The following is a 20,931-nucleotide window of genomic DNA, read 5'->3' as shown; positions in this document are numbered from 1 at the left end:
TTTTTTACCTGGGCAACACAGGTTATGAAGTACTCGTTGCACGGGAACATTTTTCCTCCTTCCCTTCCGCCCCTCCCCCAAAACGTAGGAGCCTGTCAAAGCCACCCCACCCCCCAAAATATGTATATGTAGTACATGTTTCCCCTCCCTCTCCCCTCACCTCCCCCTTCCACTCCACCCACTCCTTTCCTCACCCATCTCTCTCCTGCCTCCCCCCACCCCCCTCCCGGAAACGCCGGGTACTCCTGCTAGTCATCAATATAGCTGATGCTATGTTGTTTTTTCAGGGCTTGCAGGAGGGCCCAGAGCTATGCACACTCATTTTTAAGCTGTCTAGCCTGGGTTGAAATCCTGACCCAGCGATAAACTGTTTCACAGTTATGTTGATTCATCATGGTGTGGTGTATACCATCCCTCGGATGGATTTTAAACTGGGTGTCCTGTCGTCTTTTAGTAGATGTTAGTTGTTTATAGTAACAAAAAAAAAAGAAGAGGTTTTCACAAATTAATTAAAAATGAAAAGATGACACGTCTTCAGTCAATAAGTATTCAACCCCTTTGCTATGACACCAAAATTGAGCTCAGGTGCATCCAATTTCCTTTGATCATCCTTTATGTCTCTCCAACTTGAATGGAATCCACCAGTGGCCAAGTCAATTGATTGGACATGATTCAGAAATAAACACACCTTTCTATATAAGGTCCACATTGGACAGTGCATGTCAGAGCAGAAACTCTACCATGAACTCCAAGGAACTGTCCATAGAACTCCGAGATAGAATTGTGAGGAGGCATAGATTTGGGCAAGGGTATAAAACAATTTATATCGTGTTGAAAGTTCCAAAGAGCACAGTGAGCTCCATCATTAAGGAGTGGAAAGCATATCGAATGACCCAGACTCTTCCTACAGCTGGCCATCGACAAAACTGAGCAACCGGGAAGAAGGACCAGATGAGAGTTTATAGCTTGGTGGTGATTCAAACCCAGGCTAGACTGCTGAGAGACGAGTGTGCGTACCTCTATGCCATCCTGTCAGCCCAATTCCCAGTCAGGAAGGTGACCAATAACCCAATGACCACTGGCCACTGACAGAATTACAGAGTTCTTTGGCTGAGATGGGAGAACCTGCTGGAAGGACAACAGTCTCTGCAGCACTTCACAAATCTAGGCTTTATGTGAGAGTGGCTAGATGGAAGCCATTCCTGAGAAAAAGGCACATAACAGCACACCTGGAGTTTGCAAAAAGGCATGTGAAAGACTCAGAGCATGAGGCAAAATATTCTGTAGTCTGACGAGACGAAAATTAAACTATTTGGTCTGAATGCAAAGCGCTACGTCTGGTGGAAACCAAGCACAGCTCATCACCTATCTAACACAATCGCTACTGAAGCATAATGGTGGCAGCATCATGCTTTGAAGATCCTTTTCAGTGGCAGGGGCTGGGAGATTTGTCAGGATAGAGGGAACAATTAATGGAGCTAAATACAGACAAATCCTTGAGGAGAACCTGCTTCAGAGTTAAAAGACCTTTGACTGCGGCTAAGATTTACGTTCCAACAGGACCATGACCCCAAGCATGCAACCAAAGCAACACTGGAATGGTTTCAGAACGAGAACGTGAAAGTCCTTGAGTTACCCAGCCAAAGCCCAGACTTGAATCCCATTGAGAATCTGTGGAAAAACTTGAAGATTGCTGTTCACCGAAGCTCTGCATCCAACTTGACAGAGCTTGAGCAAATCTTCAAGAAAAAATGGGAGAACCCCAAATACAGAAGTGCAAAGTAAATACAGACATCCATATAATAATAGTGTTACGGATCGCGGTTTAGATGTTATGATGGGCCGAGCGGATGGTCCAACCGCGACCGTTACAGGATCCCCAATTGGCCCGACTCCCCCAACATTGACCAGATCGCACCACAGATATTCAATCGGGAAACCTCTAAAGCGACCGAAAGAGAAGGAAAAGAGAAGAAGACAGAGTACGGAGGAAGAACAGATTTATTATACACACACAAGCAATGGATGGAAGAAGCAGTCACACAGTGAATCGTTAACTTATACTATTCAATTTACTTAACCCCAGGACAACATTCAAGACAGACGACGTTCACACTTACACGGGGGAAATTGCAGGCAGGGATGGCGGAGGTGGGTTGCTGGAGAGGGAGGCAGGGTCAGGTCCCTGCAACCGGCAGGGCTGGAGGTAGCAGCTCCCAATTCTTCGCGTTTTTGGCGGGAAAACCCTCGGTCGCGTCGACGCTGCTGATGCTGTAGACGTCACGCGCTGGCTCGGTCACACCTGCTCCTCTCCTTCTGGTGGAGCCGTCTCCCTCCTCTCAGCGCGTCTCTCCAAAGCTGGTTTCCTCTCCAAGTACCTCTCCTTTTTGGCTTGGAGCGTCTCTCATCTCACAGCTCACAGCTCAGCTCACAGCTCCTCTCGCATGTCATCGCTTCTCTCATCTCCCGAAGCAGTCCCTTCCAGTCGCTTTTATTACTCGGGGCGGAATCAAGCCGCCGGCTGCGAGGGCACGCCTACCGGGTCGCTAACCGCGGTGCTGGTTGGCTGTTAGGGCTGTCCGATTCCTCCATTGATCATGACGACGTGCCACGCCTGTGAGTTGGCGGCTCCTACCCCCCCTCTTCTCCGAGATGAGCACATGGGCAATGGCGGCTTGCGGGATTGAACACCACTCGCACCGCTTTTGAAAGGAACTTTGGAGAGCGGAGATGATTGGGGAAATTGAAAGGGGCCTACGCTTATTTCGTTTGATACAATGCAGAGTCAATCTAGTGGGAAACACATATTTAGCCTACATGGAATAAGGAAATAAACTATTTAAAAAGATATATCGTGGCCTGTGTGTAAGTTTCATGGAATTAACTAGGAGGACGGCTGCGACCATTATAGTCTAGTAGGAAGACTAGGTCCCCCTGCACCCCCCGGAGATATCCTTCTAATCAGTGTTTCTAGATTGGAAAAAATGTGTAGAAAATGACTAGCTATGGCCCCAAGCTGAAAAAATGTCCCACATACCATTTTTATGCAAATTACTGCTGCAAATTTTATGCAAAATTATGCAAATTTTATGCAAATTTTTGATGAGGAGTAGAGTTGAGGGGTCTTTGAGGGCTTCATCGAGGTGCTCTCGGTTGCAAGACTGGGTCATTCTGAGAAGCACAGCAGGGTCAGAGATCATGATGTTCTCCTCCTCAGTGAATCTCTCCATCAACAGCCTCTCCATTGCCTCACACACTGTTTTGAGGCAAAAGAGGGACTTTGCGTAGGCCTTTCCACTGAGAACACCTTTGAGAGATCCACTTGTTACTAGTTGTGCCTCAAAGAGAATCTCTGCATATCCAGAACCACGCATCTTGTGTCCAGTGAGCATCCCGATGTAGTTCATGGATGTGTGGAAGGGTCCAATCGTTACTACATGACTAGCAAATTCATTTGGCCAGCGCCAGATGATGGGAAGGGCTTTCATGCAGACACCCAGATCAAATGTATTCAGGACCCATCTCTGACCCACCTCAGCAGTTGCTGCCTCGGAACGCTTCAGTAGCTCACGAACAACTGCGTTGTCTGTGATCGGTTGGTGGATAGGCGTGCAGTAGTCGACTGTTGATTTGCTGGGTGGGGGAGAACCAGTTGCAGAGGTGAAACCCCCTAGCCCAGGCACAGGCTGCAGGCCATTGCCATGCCATGCAGGCACCAGGCACAGACCGATCACAGACAACGCAGTTGTTCGTGAGCTACTGAAGCGTTCCGAGGCAGCAACTGCTGAGGTGGGTCAGAGATGGGTCCTGAATACATTTGATCTGGGTGTCTGCATGAAAGCCCTTCCCATCATCTGGCGCTGGCCAAATGAATTTGCTAGTCATGTAGTAACGATTGGACCCTTCCACACATCCATGAACTACATCGGGATGCTCACTGGACACAAGATGCGTGGTTCTGGATATGCAGAGATTCTCTTTGAGGCACAACTAGTAACAAGTGGATCTCTCAAAGGTGTTCTCAGTGGAAAGGCCTACGCAAAGTCCCTCTTTTGCCTCAAAACAGTGTGTGAGGCAATGGAGAGGCTGTTGATGGAGAGATTCACTGAGGAGGAGAACATCATGATCTCTGACCCTGCTGTGCTTCTCAGAATGACCCAGTCTTGCAACCGAGAGCACCTCGATGAAGCCCTCAAAGACCCCTCAACTCTACTCCTCATCAAAAATTTGCATAAAATTTGCATAATTTTGCATAAAATTTGCAGCAGTAATTTGCATAAAAATGGTATGTGGGACATTTTTTCAGCTTGGGGCCATAGCTAGTCATTTTCTACACATTTTTTCCAATCTAGAAACACTGATTAGAAGTATATCTCCGGGGGGTGCAGGGGGACCTAGTCTTCCTACTAGACTATTATTTACATTACGAGGGTGTTACACACAACAAAACCATACTTTTCACATTCGTTACACTTCCTCCAAAATTGTTACACTCTTCAAAACCGTTACACTTCTCAAATTCGTTACACTGCACCCTCCTTTCTTCAGGCCCGTGCTCGGGCCTACAAAACTTTAACTTAGTGTGACACGTAGGTGTAATTCCCTCTCCAATTAACCTGACCCTGAGTGTGACAATCTTAAAACACAAATAAGTATGTCCCCCTATTGCATTGCACCCTGTCTAACAGACTCAAGCCCACAGCTAACCGAATTACGGGATTGTTCTCAAACTATACATTTACGGTGGGGAGCATTATTTACAATGACGTTATTTCTTATTTACAACGCAACCCAGGACCTGTGTTTTTTTCTTTTTCTTTTTAGGGAACAAGAAAAAGAAATTCCTGTTGGGAGGGAGGAGACAGCACGCATTGCATCGATGCACCAGTACCAATACCACCAAAGCACCCAAAAGCACCACAAAGCACCAAAAGCACCACTTGGTGCACAGTCACCACGGTTCATAATAAACACAACAAAACAACTGGTGGTGGTCTTCTCTTTCTCTGCTGGGCCGATGTTCTTCCCGACGTCTTCTGGCTTCATGCGGCCTACTTGGAAATAATAAAAAGCACAACTTGTGTTCATTTTTATTTAGGGCCTCAGGGGCCAACTAAGGGTGGTCCACCTGTTTGGCATAGGTGCCACCTTACCGAGGTCCGCAAGCAAGATTCCCTGGCCACTATGGCCGGTCTCCAACAGAGGTGCCCTGCCCCAGAACCTGGGGTCCATCAAGTGGTACTTGGCCGCAGAACAGCGGTCCATAAAGTGGTACATCAACGCAATGCATGCTGGTTCTGGGAATCTCGTGCGCACAATGGCCACCTCACGCACGCTCCCCTCGGCACCCAATGGCGCACAGGTCCTCAAGTGGGAGACAAAAGGGGGGAAGGCAAATGAGCGAGGGGTAAGGTCACAAGGGTACACGTCAATAAAGGCAATGCAGGGTGAAGTGCGTACGGAGAGCGAAGTGAGAAAAACTCGTCCCTACCGTACGTCACCCCCCCTGTCACCTACACTACCCTTGCCCTTACCCCATATTTACAACAATTTACACCTTTACAAATCCGTCGCTACTGTCACATCTTCCCCTTATTTCCCCTACCAAATTTGTCTCCACAATCCCACTATCCAAAATTTGCCATCACCCAATTCGTCATCAATCCTCATAAGGAGGAAGAGATGGAACATCAAGCACAATGTCACACCCACGTCATGATGCGTCTCACATTCCAAACATCTGCACAATAAAATAACAAAACATGGCATGGTGTGGAGGTACGTCACCTCAGGTGAGTGGATGCAGATGGTGCGAGGAGATCCTTCATCCTAACAATCCTCTAAATGATTTTAACACACTTTACACTACCCGGGGTCTTTCCCTGCCAATCCATTGGCCAACTTACACTATGGGTTCTAAAAACCAATTCCCATTGACCAAACTGTGGTGCTTCTCAATTTTGGGTCTCACTCCCCCGATTCATCTCCCGGTGCCCTCGCACAATTTCTGGGCTGTGACGTGTAGCTCTCCCAGCAGGTCGACCCACCTGCACACCTCCACCACTGTAGTTGCCTCCCGAGCTTACCTGCTCCTCACCCTAACCTAACTAACTGGGGACAGCCCCTCCTGGCTCTGTCACCCCACTCGGTGCCCTCTGGCACTGGGCTACCCGGGTCCGTCCTCCGGATCCTCGGGCCCCATCCACAACAACTACTACCGGCTCCCAGAGCCCACCTGCGGCCTCACCTGGCCGACATCCTCACAGTGGTGGAGCGCCCAACCAACTACACACACTAACAGGCTACACGCCCAGCCATTTCCACAACACTAATGCACCCATCCAATCACCATTCTTCCACCCGCACCACAGATGCCAATATCCAACCACAATTTACCTATACCCTCTACCTAACACTTACACTACCCGCCCCGGGTATCCGTGATGGGGGTCCACTCTTCCCCCATTCACACCTTCGCACCATCCACTCCACTCCACAATTTCCACCATACTCACTCCACGACCATCCATTCCAATACTCCATTTATTCCACACTACCATTTATTCCACACAGCCACATACACCTGTTGTTGCACACCTGTGCCCTCACACCTGGTGCCACCTGCACCCTCCTTTCTTCCTGGACCATTTGGTCAGCACAACACGCAATCACCACTACTCCCTCATACACTGCTCCATTCACCTGTTCAGTTGCACACCTGTGCAATCACACCTGTTCAATCCTCAAACACACGGCATCATCTCCTCTAACTACTCCCCTCTGATACTTGCGCTTCCCAGTCGCCCCTTTAAACTATTGCGCTCCCACGTCATTATCATCCACACTAAACTACCTGCGTCCCCACTACAGGTATCCTTGTCACTAACTAACCTTAACGTTACCTAATGTCATCTTCTAGGGCCCTACACACAATATCCTAACCCACCCGGGCTAGTTTTCACTGCCATCAACCCCATAATCTAGTGCTCCTTTGCCCCCCCCTGTGCTGTGAGGGATGGTGGATTTGCCATCCCACCACATCGGGGAGGTCCTACTATCAATTTCGCTCGTCCAAATCCAACAAATCAAAAATTTTCCAATTACTGCCAATTCTATTCACTTTTCTAAATTTCGTATCAAATCACTATCACTATCACTATCACCATCATCACAGTCCACTATATCCTAGCCTCGGTGCGTCGTGACATCATTAAACTCGGTTCGTAAAGCCGAGCAATGAATTCGGGTGGTTTGGTCACCTGCAGGTTGAATCCGTCCGGCTTTCGGTTCAAGGGAGGTGGTTTGGTTGGGCCGAGGTTCCACGCACCATCTCGGCGCGGCACCTTGCGGTCCCGGGCCCGATGGCTCAATCTCCCCCGGTCGGAACCCCGTCCCCACGAGGGGGCACCGTTCCGCTTCCTCCCACTCGCCCTTGAACCGGACCGGTCGCCTCGCCCGACAAAGCCCGGACTCGACCGTGCGGGGCGGGGCCAAGCCCGAATCGGCAACGACGCTTCGAAGAGAAGCGACGCAGCATCGACCCGCGCCGGGCCTCGCACCCAACAAAGCACACCGCACCCCGAGTGCTCGCATCGGCTATCCGTCGCCCTAACCGCTAACCCGGTTACCGTCGATGCTTCACCGGCATGCTCACACGCATACGCTACCCCTTTCACCCTCACAAAACCTGGCGTTCCAACGCCGTCCGTACATCCCATCAACGCACTCCCTGTTACAAACCACGCCTCTCGCGCACACTCGCCGCTCGCACACCTCGGTCCACACCTCTCCTCCGTTACGTCCTCCGTAACACTCACCATGGGCGTGCACTCTGGCATCCACCCACTAACGCGCTCAGATGGGCTCTCCCACACTCGCGCTACCACCAACTCAGGTGTGCTTCCTCGCACACCCTCAACCATTCCAAGCGTGCATTCTCGCACCCGCTCAACCACCAACTCACTCTCCGGGTCACTCTCACCCTCGCACGTACACTCCGTACACCCCGACGTGCATTCTCGCTCGCACTCGGTTTCACTCCCACACTTTATAACACACCCACTCGCCGACGCACACTTTTTTTCCACACGCGTGCCATTTCCACTCACACGGGACCCTTCACCAACGCCCGGATGCCTCCTCGATCCCAAGCGCGCGAAAATTCTTTTGTCGCCAAACATCCTCTTACAAAATCTCCCAGCACAATACACAGCACGTCTCACCTTCGGGGTTCTTCTTCCTCCCTGCACCAAAACCTGCAAACTCTTTATTTGGTTAGTGAGCACACCATTATGATTTGAGCAGGGATTTTGTACATATTCCATTTCTCCCTGCAATTCCCGGGCTACCTCCGTCATCTCTTCAATTTTAATTCCCAGCACTGCTTTTTCTTTATTCTCCTCGACGACCGCTGGCTTTAATAAAACACCCTCCTCTACCTCAGCGGTCGCCGGCTTTTCCAAACCCCGGGTCGCGATTTCTACCCCTGTCATTGTACCCGTGCTTTTCTCAACTTCGTTCAACCGGCGCTTCTCGACCCGCGTTACTTCCTCGTGCACCCCTGGGACCCTTTCGCCCACCATGCGATCCATGGTCTCCCCACATTTTTGCATGCGGTCACCCATTCTGTTGGTTATTGCTTCAATTTGGTTTCCCAATCCGTTCGTTATTGCTTCCATTTGGTTTCCCAATCCGTTCGTTATTGCTTCCATTTGGTTTCCCCATTGTTCCATTTTATCACTCAATTTTTTAAGACCGTCATTCTCCCGTTTCATTCCCGCCATGATTTGGGCCATAACAAATCGCATGTACTCCGGCATCTCTGGCTCGGCTGCCGCGACCACGGGCGCGGCTAAATTTGGTGCCGCATTAACCATGTGCGCGAGGACGCCATTTTGTGCGTCTGATACCCCCTCAACCACCTCCTCATTGCTCCCCTCCATTTGATCCTGGGTTACTCCTAACCCCTCTATCTCCCCCACCGACATCCGATCGCCTTGATTGTCCATGGCGCGATCTCAAAATTCGGGTTTTATAAAACAACGCAATTTCGGCAGCTCGTAATTTTGACCAAATTTTTTTTCTACACGTTTTAAAAATTTGGTTCGGGCCTCGTATCCCACTCCCAGACAGCAATTGTTACGGCCAATAGTACAATTGGTGTCCAAAATTTGGGCTAAATAAATTTAGTCCCAGGTTCGAATCCCAACTCCTGACTACCAATTGTTACGGATCGCGGTTTAGATGTTATGATGGGCCGAGCGGATGGTCCAACCGCGACCGTTACAGGATCCCCAATTGGCCCGACTCCCCCAACGTTGACCAGATCGCACCACAGATATTCAATCGGGAAACCTCTAAAGCGACCGAAAGAGAAGGAAAAGAGAAGAAGACAGAGTACGGAGGAAGAACAGATTTATTATACACACACAAGCAATGGATGGAAGAAGCAGTCACACAGTGAATCGTTAACTTATACTATTCAATTTACTTAACCCCAGGACAACATTCAAGACAGACGACGTTCACACTTACACGGGGGAAATTGCAGGCAGGGATGGCGGAGGTGGGTTGCTGGAGAGGGAGGCAGGGTCAGGTCCCTGCAACCGGCAGGGCTGGAGGTAGCAGCTCCCAATTCTTCGCGTTTTTGGCGGGAAAACCCTCGGTCGCGTCGACGCTGCTGATGCTGTAGACGTCACGCGCTGGCTCGGTCACACCTGCTCCTCTCCTTCTGGTGGAGCCGTCTCCCTCCTCTCAGCGCGTCTCTCCAAAGCTGGTTTCCTCTCCAAGTACCTCTCCTTTTTGGCTTGGAGCGTCTCTCATCTCACAGCTCACAGCTCAGCTCACAGCTCCTCTCGCATGTCATCGCTTCTCTCATCTCCCGAAGCAGTCCCTTCCAGTCGCTTTTATTACTCGGGGCGGAATCAAGCCGCCGGCTGCGAGGGCACGCCTACCGGGTCGCTAACCGCGGTGCTGGTTGGCTGTTAGGGCTGTCCGATTCCTCCTTTGATCATGACGACGTGCCACGCCTGTGAGTTGGCGGCTCCTACCCCCCTCTTCTCCGAGATGAGCACATGGGCAATGGCGGCTTGCGGGATTGAACACCACTCGCACCGCTTTTGAAAGGAACTTTGGAGAGCGGAGATGATTGGGGAAATTGAAAGGGGCCTACGCTTATTTCGTTTGATACAATGCAGAGTCAATCTAGTGGGAAACACATATTTAGCCTACATGGAATAAGGAAATAAACTATTTAAAAAGATATATCGTGGCCTGTGTGTAAGTTTCATGGAATTAACTAGGAGGACGGCTGCGACCATTATTTACATTACGAGGGTGTTACACACAACAAAACCATACTTTTCACATTCGTTACACTTCCTCCAAAATTGTTACACTCTTCAAAACCGTTACACTTCTCAAATTCGTTACAATAGCGTAAGGACTCGACTTTGTTATCCCTTTTACGCCGCACCCAGTGACCCGATGCCCACGGCACTAATGGATTTACGATCTACGAACCGCGCTCTTTGTTTATCACCTACAGCCATACTCGAAAAATCTGAATTAGCCGACGTTGGGGCCCAAAAGCATCCGATTAACTGCCGATACGACGCCATCGTATTGGCGTCTGCTAGGCGAAGGCGAAGCAAGCCGTCCACTGATTGGACAGGCGAAGGCGAAAGCAAGCCGTCCACTGAGTGGACAATCCAGAGCATGCATTTGTGCCGGTGTCGGCGATCGTTGTTCATATACGCACTCTTCATTCTCATCTTTCTTCCTAACTCTTACTCGGACAAGCAAATCCCCTGTGCCATCCATAATGGTACACTCTATCCATACACCACATCCTCCCTTCCGTGGATGTTCCACGGGTTTCGGCTAGTACCCAATAATACTCGAAGCTATAATCGCTGCCAAAGGCGCTTCGGCAAAGTGTTGACTCAGGGGGTTGAATACTTATGTAAATGAGATACTCTTGTATTTCATTTTTAATTAATTTGTAAGATTTTCTCAGACAAAAATCCACTTTGACATTATGGGGTATTATGTGTAGATTAGTCACAGAAAATCTCAATTTCATCCATTTTGAATTCAGGCTGTAACACAAAAAAAAATGTGAAAAAGTCAAGGGGAGTGAATACCAAAGAGTGTGACATAAATATGAAGAAGGACAAAATAGCATTTAGCCTGGCTGCACACCGAAGGATATATGAAAGACTGATGACTCAATGTATACATTCAGACAAGATGAGCAAACAGCCTGGTAGGATATTAGTCATGATGCATGTTTCCAAGAAATGATGATGGGAACAGTTGATTGTAGCTTTTAAAGTGCAGAGAACATTTGTAATAGTCTCATTTGTATGAAGCAACTTCCAGTTGTTCGCTCCAGCTGATATACGCATCGGAGCATTAATCGACGTTATGTCGCCCCCAAACATTAGTTGCACATCATGTACATCATTTAAAGTGAAGAGACACAGGAATACTTGCACCACACATCATGTAGAATGTTACATTTTCCAGTAAGCTCACCTTTTTTAAAGGAATCCTCAGTTCCATGAACATTGATCTCCTCTTCTTCATCCTCTTCTTCTATTTCCATCATGCCGTTCTCCTCATCTTGTTGCTGCTTCAGCCTCTGACGGATCTCAACCTCCTGGTAGGTGTCCAGTAGAACATCGGAAAGGAAGGCCGGCTGGCCATCTTGCCCACTTCTGGTTATTGCCACAAGCTGCTCATCTGAGAGAAAGCGTCCCACATATTGCTGGAAGAGCAGTGGGTCTCGTTCTCTCATGTTTCGCTCACTGAAGTAATCACCCTCGTTCACCAATGCACGCAGCGCTGCGTACCTGAACAGGATTATGATGTGCACAGAAAAAAGCAGCTTAACTGTGCTCAAATTGCTAACTATAAGAGCATGACCAAACTAGAATAGCACTCGGTAGAGTGAATACCTCCACCAGGCTGAACAGTTTATGTTTTGTAGCCCACCGATAGGCTGGTTCTACCTCTGGACCTTAACCAAAATCTAATAAACTTGTTAATTTCACCTACCCAACTCTTTCACCATGTTTTGTCATAATCCGTCCATGACCTTTTAAAATACCATGCTCTATATCGTTTTTGGCCCCATCAAAATGATGAAGAATCACTTGGGGGGAAAAAAAAAATTGCATCTGGGATCTTCACCAAAATCGACACAATTCGTCCTTGTCACATACGCAACATGTCCACCAAGTTTTGTCTGAATCCGTCCAATTCTTTTTGAGATATCGAGCTATGTATCGTTTTGGCCCTAATCTCTCAATGGTGAAGAATCACTTAAAGAATGCTAATATCTGGATCTGGATCTTCACCAAAATCATACTAAAATACGCCATTTGTGTCTGTCTGTCTGATGAATTTTTGACGCCAATACATTCTGTCGTTACTTATCCAATCTCAACCAAACTTGACAGGATGGCGAAGGGTTACACAATGAAGGTTGTAGCCATGCATTTTCCCCCCTCTCCAAAGAGGGTTCCCCCCCGCGAGTTTGCCCGCCATTGCCGTCAATGGGGTTGCACGTTGAAGTGTATATAAATGTTAAATTAGCTTTATTGTGGCGTATTTCCAAAGAAGATTTATCGTGGCGTTTTTCCAAAGACGCTTTTAATAACAAAATTAATGATAATCGCTATTGTTAATGTTATTACAAAACAATATTACTACTAATAATGTCCCACTTCCCCAAGGCGTTTTCCCCGCAGTGGTAACGTGTATAAATAGCTTATAGTTATAATGGCGTTTCCGTGGGAGCAACGGCTTCTACAGGAAGTAAAATATTATACGCCACAAACATGTATGCTTAGCTTTTTAAACAATCGCTAATGCTCTTTATAACACTAAATGAAGAAATTTGGAGGAATCCCGACATCCGTGAAGTAAGGTTTACTTACAGAACTGAGCGAAGATCTACTGTACTCTATATAACCCACAAATGTTAGGTTAATAACTTGGCCCTTTCTGCCGCTACCGTGACATTTTTCGTCATGAACTTCTGAAACTCGCTCCCGCTGTTTAATACGAAACTGAAAGGGAGGAAGTGCTCATTTACCAAGCAGCTAGCCAGCGCTTGTCAAGCTAGCCATTCCTTAACGGTTTTGAATGGAGTGCTTGCTCAAATGCTTAAACCACTTGGCGATCTCTTCACAAGAAACTTGGTAAATGAACACACACCCAATGTTCTTAAGACTCGCCCATAGATCGACTGTAATCTATATATCCCGAAGAATAATGACCCTTCCTGCCCCTCCCGGAGTCTGCGGGTATACTAGTCTAATAAATTCGTCGTTGTCACACACATGTTCACCAAATTTCGTGTGGATTTGTCTAACTTTTTGAGATATCCTGCTCATAGACAAACAGACAGGGGTGAAAACATTACCTCCATCCACCTTATGTGGCAGAGGTAACAATGGGTCAAATGGCTAATTGTACTGTCCAGTAAGAAAAATGCAAAAATGTAAGTGGTATACATGATCTGCATTGTAAAATACATCTTTCAAAATGGTTTAGCTAACTTAGGTTTAGCTAAATAGGTTGAGAGGTTTGTAGCCCGCCATCTTGCTTTTTACCAAGAGCCTTGGTGACATTGTTGTGCAACGACAGCTTAAAATCCTCCTGAAATGAGGAAAACTACATTTATATAAATTTTCCACAGTGATTGAAGGCTCTTGGTAGAGTTTGCACCTGTTATAAGCCAACAAGAAAACGACGAAACATCAGTATATTGTAATTTCACATGATATCACAAGGATATTAATGGACAATGGAAAAATCAACATAGTAAAGTATATATGAGATTCAGACTTTGGATCCCAGCATCAGAGTATGCTCAGTAACCTCTCGGCCTTTCCAGTTGATAGTGATGCCATGAATGAAGAAAAAAAACGTTTGAAATATTGATTAACATAGAGGGGGAAAAAGGTGAAAATCCACCAATTGGAACAAGTCTGGTACCTCTGTTAAACGTACCTTCTGTTTCGTACAGTTGTATGAGCACGCTGCGTGGCACGTTTTCTCATAACATCCAAGTAAAACTTCACCTGCACACCAAAAATAAACTGAGAGGTGTCTTGAACTTGAAGCAAGATGGTGGGCTACAAAATTGGATGGGGCTATCCTCAAAACACTTTTTTGACTTTGTTCGCGCCAAACTGTGTTCGAAAAGCATAAACCTGCTTTTCTTGTTGAAATACACATAGCCCATAGGGTGGGATTATATACATCATTCAGCAATTCATGTTTCACAAGCACAACACAGCTTTTCGGTTATTTCTCATATTTGGCTGAACTAGACGAGTTGAATATTTTCCTCAAATAAAGTTTGCGACTCTTGAGTAAAAAGAGATTACTTTGGCTGCACAGCCAAAGCAGGTTGAACTTGTATACCTCTGGCACTGCAAGTTATGATGTTGATCAAATAACAAATAAACACTACAGTTGCGAGCAAATATCAAGGCTTCCAAGAAATAACATCCGCAGTTGAAAGAGGGAACCACAAAACATTCAAATTTAAGCATTGTAAAAACTGGCAAAGCTATCAACTTGCTTTCTTGTTGAAATAGGCATCTCAGTTACTCTTAGTTACATCTAAGAAAGGATTCATAGGATATGTTCACAAATATTAATCTCAATCGCAATAGCCTATAACCTGTACACACCAGTTTAGTCTCTAACCAATTATACACACCAGTGGCATCTCCAACCAATTAAACATACCGGTTTAGTTTCCAGCAGATTATATACACCAGTTTATAGTTGTCCTATACACAGTTTAAATTTTAACCTATTATACACACCAATTTTGTTTCCAACAGACCATATGCACCAGTTTAGTCAACCTACACAAACAAGTATACCCATTATGGTTATATCCTAAACTGGTGTGCATAATGGGTCTCTAACCCATTACGCACACCAGTTTAGTATATAACCTCGACACACTAGTTTAGTCTCTAATATATACACACCATTTTTCAAAATCCCGATGTCTAAAATTGAAGTTCGATTGGACAGTAACTGCCATTATTATGTACACAGACACACATATTCTCTATAAACTTGAAACGTCTCTGATCAATATGATACTTTAGGTACATCATCAATGGGACAATCAGTTCAGTATGAAACTTCCGATACATCATCGATGGGAACTGGACAGTCCAAGTTGGGAGGTGTTTGAAAAAAATTCAGAAACCCAAAAATGATTACCAAGCCATTGGACCAATCAGCTTCATTGAAGGACATACATGAAATCTTGTGACTTGTGACAACCCTGTGAAGTTTCAAGTTTCTCAGCATAGCGGTCTCTGAGAAAAGGTGTCACAATATAAGGTGGAATAATAATAATAATAATAATAATAATAATAATAATAATACAGGGTGATTCACATACGACGTACTATTTTGTTTTTGAATAACTCTGTGTTGTGTGAACCGATTTACTTGTAATTTGCAGCACTTATAGACAAATGTTCCCCATTTATTATGTGAAAATTTCATTAAAAAATAATTGATACAAATTTAGTTATTAGTCTCGATATGGCGGCAGTCATTTTTGATGATGGGAAACAGCCTGACCTCTTGCCATGACATGACATGTCGATTAACATGTCGATGAAATTGCTCTTAAACGTTGATAATTATGGAACTGGTCTTAGAGTCAGCTTTAGACTTTTTAGCAGCATAATGTAAAGAAAAAATCAGCAAGAATGGCAAGTTACAACAGTCAGGAGCGTGCAAAAGTGCAACCTGGTATGAGGCCACAAAAAGCTTAATCAAAGTGAAACGACGTCTTCGAACGGAGTTTGGTCGAAGCTGGGTGCTGCCATGCAATGTCCAAAGTGTACACGACTCGACCAAGAGACTTGCTGGAACTCAAGCACCGCATCAGGAATGCCTTCTAGGAGATCACCGATGAAATGCGGCAGAAAACCATGCTCGAATACAAGCAGAAACTGTTCCGAGTGTTCTAAAATGACGGCCGCCATATCGAGACCCATAACTAAATTCGTATCAAATATTTTTTAATGAAATTTTCACATAATAAATGGGGCACATTTGTCTATAAGTGCTGCAAATTACAAGTAAATCGGTTCACGCAACACAGAGTTATTCAAAAACAAAATAGTACGTCGTATGTGAATCACCCTGTATATTTTGAATGGAGGAAGTGTATTTGTATGTATGCATCATTTACTCTGAGAGGATTTGACATAGGAAGCTAAACTTTCAGGGATCAATGAGGGTGCCCTGAAGTTGTGCATGTGCAAGTTTCATTTGATTCCATCAAGTTTTGAAAAAAAAAAAAATCCCTGTCCCCCTCACCCTCTCAACATCATTTCCTTCCTTTTGGGGGTTGGATGGGTGCAATTCGAACTAGAATGGCACTCTGTAGAACACATACCTCCGCGAGGCTGAACAGTTACATTTTGTATCCCACCGATAGGCCGGATCTGGATTCAGACCTGAGCCAAAAACTAATCGGCTTGTTCTTGTCGCCTAAACAACTCGTCCACCTAGTTTTGTCATAATCCATCCACAACGTTTTCTAAATATCATGCTGTATATTGTTAATGGCCCCATCACTCAATGGTGAAGAACCATTTAAAAGTAAATTTGTCCTTGCCACACAGCCAACCTGTCCACCGAGTTTCGTCCGAATCAGTCCATAACTTTGAGATATCGTGTTATATATTGGTTTAACCCCATCACTCAATGGTGAAGAACCATTTAAAGCATTCTCTGATCTGGATCCAGATTCGAATCTTCACCCAAATGGAAGCAATTCTTCATTATCACACATTCGACCTGTCCACAAAATTTCATCCGAATCCTTCCACAACTTTGAGATATTCTGCTACATATCGTTTTTGGCCCTATCTCTAAATGGTGAATAACTACTTTAAAAATTCTAGTATATGGATGGATCTGGATCCCAATCTTCACCAAAATCTAATAGTTTTGGCCTTGTCACATACACAACCTCTCCACTAAATTTCGGCCGAAACCGTCAACAACATTTTCAGATATCCTGTTCACAAACAGACAGAGGTGAAAACATAACCTCCACCCACTTTTGGTAGCGGAGGTAATTATCTGAGCTATATAACCACAATGTGTTATATACGAGTACTAGCAGAAGTACCCGGCATTGCCGGGCGGGGGAGGGGAGGGGAGGGGAACGGGGGGGAGGGGAGGGGAGGGGAGGGGAACGGGGGGGGAGGGGAGGGGAGGGGCGGGGAACGGGGGGGAGGGGAGAAGAGTGCGAGGGGGAGGGGGAGAGGGGAGAAGAGGGGGGGGATGGAGAGGGTGAGGGATGGGAGGGGGTGGGAGGGGGGAGAGGGGGGAGGGGGGAGGGGAGGAGGGAGGGGGAGGGGGGAGGGGCCGAAGGGGGGAGGGGGGAGGGGCCGAAGGGGGGAGGGGGGAAGGGGAGGGGGGAAGGGGAGAGGGTAGGGGTGAGGGGAGGGGAGAAGAGGGGGGAGGGGAGAAGGGTGGGGGAGGGGAGAAGGGTGGGGGAGGGGAGGGGGAAAAGGGAGGGGGAGGGGAGAAGGGGAGGGGTAGGGTGGAGGGGGAAGGGAGGGGGAGGGGGGAGGGGAGGGGGGAGGGGGGAGGGGGAAGGGGGAGGGGAGGGGGGAGGGGGATGGGGGAGGGGGAAAGGGAGGGGGAGGGGTGAGGGGGAAGGGGGAAGGGGGAGGGGGAAAAGGGAGGGGGAAAATGGAGGGGGAGGGGGAAAATGGAGGGGGAGGGGAGAAGGGGAGGGGGAGGGGAGAAGGGGAGGGGTAGGGTGGAGGGGGTAGGGTGGAGGGGAAGGGGGGACGGAGGGGGGAGGGGGAAGGGGGAGGGAAGGGGATGGCCAGTCAACAATGACGTTGCAGTTCTCATGGTCGGAGAGCAGCACAACAATCGGACATAGTCCTGCATATTCGCAACAGCACGAAGCGGATTTTGGAGACTCACCGATCCTGTGACGTCCTCCAGTACCGGCGTTTCCGGGCGGGGGAAGGGAGACCCGTACATTCCCAACCCGTAAATTCGCCCTCTCGACTCAAGCTCACTCGGACAAAAGCCTCGCACAAATTACACCGTGAAGGCCCAATGGTCATGTCTATGCCACAAATCACGGGCGCACTGAATTGAAAATATATAGAACGCTCATACTCCGTGAAAAGTGAAGCCGCCGTGTCACCATCTTGGTCAGCACGACTCGACCAACTCGCTTCGCGTGCTCCAATCGGTTACGGAAGGGTTGTGGAAAGACGTTTCACAGCTGTTTCAAAGACATTTAATTCATATCGCACAAAATCGATACAAAACACGATCGCATAAAAGGTGAAGTGACGTGTGACGGGATGGAACATCACGTGATCGCTCTGAGCGAATCAGTCTGGCGGCGGGAATGGAACATCACGTGATCGCTCTGAGCGAATCAGCGAGCTGCTCTGGAACCGGCTGAGATTAGCGGGTACTTCGCTGAAATGCGCTGAGGTAAATATGAATAAAAAATATGGATCGTCAAATATTTTGAGTTCGGCCATGTTCGTCCCATGCTCAATGGCCATGTTCGTCCCATGCTCAATGGCCATGTCTATGTCAAATATCAAGCACGTAAGCCTCTCTGTTTAGGAGTCTATCGGTAACATTACACACACACACACACACACACACACACACACACACACACACACACACACAAACTGTGTTTTATATATATAGATATATGAACATAAGCAGTACACATGCTTTCGCTTCATATATGTATAAATAAATTTAAAAAACACCTTTAGAGGCCATTTTTTCCCCCGCAAGCGGGGGTTGGCCTTTTTCGGGAACTGTGGTTGTTGTTTTTTCGGTCCCCTTTTTGAAGCAATGTTTTACGGCCGGATGCCCTTCCTGACGCCAACCCTTTTTGCCGCCTTTAACGACAAGCAGGGAATTACCAATGAACTGGTACTCAATTTGCTGACCTCGGAAGGATGACAGGCTGAGTCACCCCCCCTGGCGTTAATTCAGCGATTGACCGGGATTCGAACCCAGGATCCTAGGATCCTAAGCCGGCACCCTAGCCGCTAGCCCAACACCAGGGTTAATTTTATAACGTTTTATAACGTATACGGAGTTAATTTTATTTTCGGAAGTGATTGAGGCAGCAGTCTGTTGCCAATACACTGCTCAAATAAAGGGACGTGTTGAAATAACATGTTGCACGCTTGGAACAAGATCACCCATAGGGTGGTAATGTTATTACTAATCATAAAGATAATAACATGACCCCTCTGATGGCTCCCGTAAGGAGCGGGTGCTTCTCGTAAGAATAATAATAATAAGAAGAATAATAATAACAATAATATGATTAAGAAGAAAAAAAGAACATCAAACTTCCAACCACACTGGTTTGGAAACCTCAAATACAAAACAAGGAAATCAATGTTATCGTGCCCTGTGATCTTAAATTATTAAGCCAAATGATAGTCATGCAAAGTATTCGGTCTTGAAGATGATTATAAAACAACTATCACATTCAAAAGAAAAGCTATTTATTAGTCTATTTTTCATGCAAGACAAATTCCTGACAAATGTTATTTCCCATACCAGTTCAAAAACAATTACTTTGCTGTATTATTACACTTTTGTTAAACAGAAGTTTTTAAGATTTGAATTTTGACAGGACTATCTGATAAGATGTATTTAAAACATGTCAGTGTTCTTCTTTATTTTATTTTTCTTCTTCTTCTGTCTGTCAGTTTCTGTCTGTCTTCTTTCTGTCTGTCTGTCTGTCTTCTTCTGTCAGTTTTATTCTTCTTTATTTTTCCTTTTTTTCCACAATTGTATCAAAATTATAAGACACATTTCATAAATAATTGTCATCACAAAATTAGTTTCTAGTGTTAATAATCTTGTCTGAGTGTGAACTGACATGTTGGGAGTAGCAGCAAGACCCCTGGATACATGTAAGGAGATATTGTGGACAGAAATAAAAATATAAAGCATTAAAAGTGAGGAATGCAGCAACAGGTAGATATATACCTGAAATGAATCAGCAGATGGGTGCTCAATGAAACAGGCAGCATGCTCATTCCCAAGTACCGTGTGGTAGCGCTCCAGGAAAACGCCTGGGTGCGATTTGTACAAGTCCCGCAGAGTGGCCTCTGCCTCATCCATCGTTAGATCTGGCTCACCTCGCTGCTGACTCCTCACAGTCAGGCCTGACTTCGCCACCGTATGAAGCATCACAGTAACAAGGTCGGTCGATGTAGGAGTTAAACAGTCAGGAGAGGCAGTGTCCGGGGAAGTGCTCTGAAGTGAAGATCCATGCGAGAATCGGGAGTCCGAAACGCATGAGTCCATGGGAAGCTCGAGGTCCGCCGACTCAGGTAAAACATTACAGTTCAATGGTGTTTGTGCATTTGAACAATCGGAGCTAGCTTTTGGTTCAATAGATTCTTTCGAGATGTGATTGTCTGTGAGAGTTGTTGAAACAAAGACATCGAGGGACGCAGGTGTATGTAAAGAGTTAGAACATTCTCCACTTTCTGCTGGAAGCAAAGGGGGCAAAGGCCGCCAGAGTGTTGAGGGTGTCTTAGCCGGAGGTTCAGCGTTAGCTTCCTGGCTCTCCTGAGCGTCTTGGGCTTCTTGTGCCAAACTCAGCACATTATCTGTATGGGAAACAGGAAAATGCACACTTCTTGTCCAGTGAATGCTATTGTAGGCATGTTTGGTGGATATCATAATGGAGAACACAGATAATATATTCTCTTCCAACACCTATAGTCATTACAATTGAATCACAACGCTGATTTATAATGTTAATACGGTTTTCTACAACAGTCTGCTATACAGATCTGTCAACTCTCATAGATACATTCAGTGCAAGACACATTT

The 20,931-nt window shown here is 46.5% G+C and overlaps 1 protein-coding gene across 1 annotated transcript in view; it reads right to left on the bottom strand.

The window, feature by feature from the left end:
* CCDC97 (coiled-coil domain containing 97) overlaps positions 1–20,931 on the bottom strand; it is a 29,799-nt gene that overhangs the window by 6,975 nt on the left and 1,893 nt on the right. The window contains exons 2-4 of the mRNA XM_068132681.2: positions 20,077–20,705; positions 14,023–14,093; positions 11,539–11,855 (exon numbers count right to left, since the gene is read on the bottom strand). Of these exons, the coding sequence (XP_067988782.1) occupies positions 11,539–11,855; positions 14,023–14,093; positions 20,077–20,705 (1,017 nt within the window). The remainder of the gene's footprint in view (positions 1–11,538; positions 11,856–14,022; positions 14,094–20,076; positions 20,706–20,931) is intronic.

The sequence above is a fragment of the Myxine glutinosa genome, chromosome 1 (genome assembly GCF_964187855.1).
Source record: "Myxine glutinosa chromosome 1, kmMyxGlut1.1, whole genome shotgun sequence".
Taxonomy (NCBI): domain Eukaryota; kingdom Metazoa; phylum Chordata; class Myxini; order Myxiniformes; family Myxinidae; genus Myxine; species Myxine glutinosa.
Note: the sequence above shows the minus strand (reverse complement) of the source record. Positions and strands in the feature narration are given on the sequence as shown.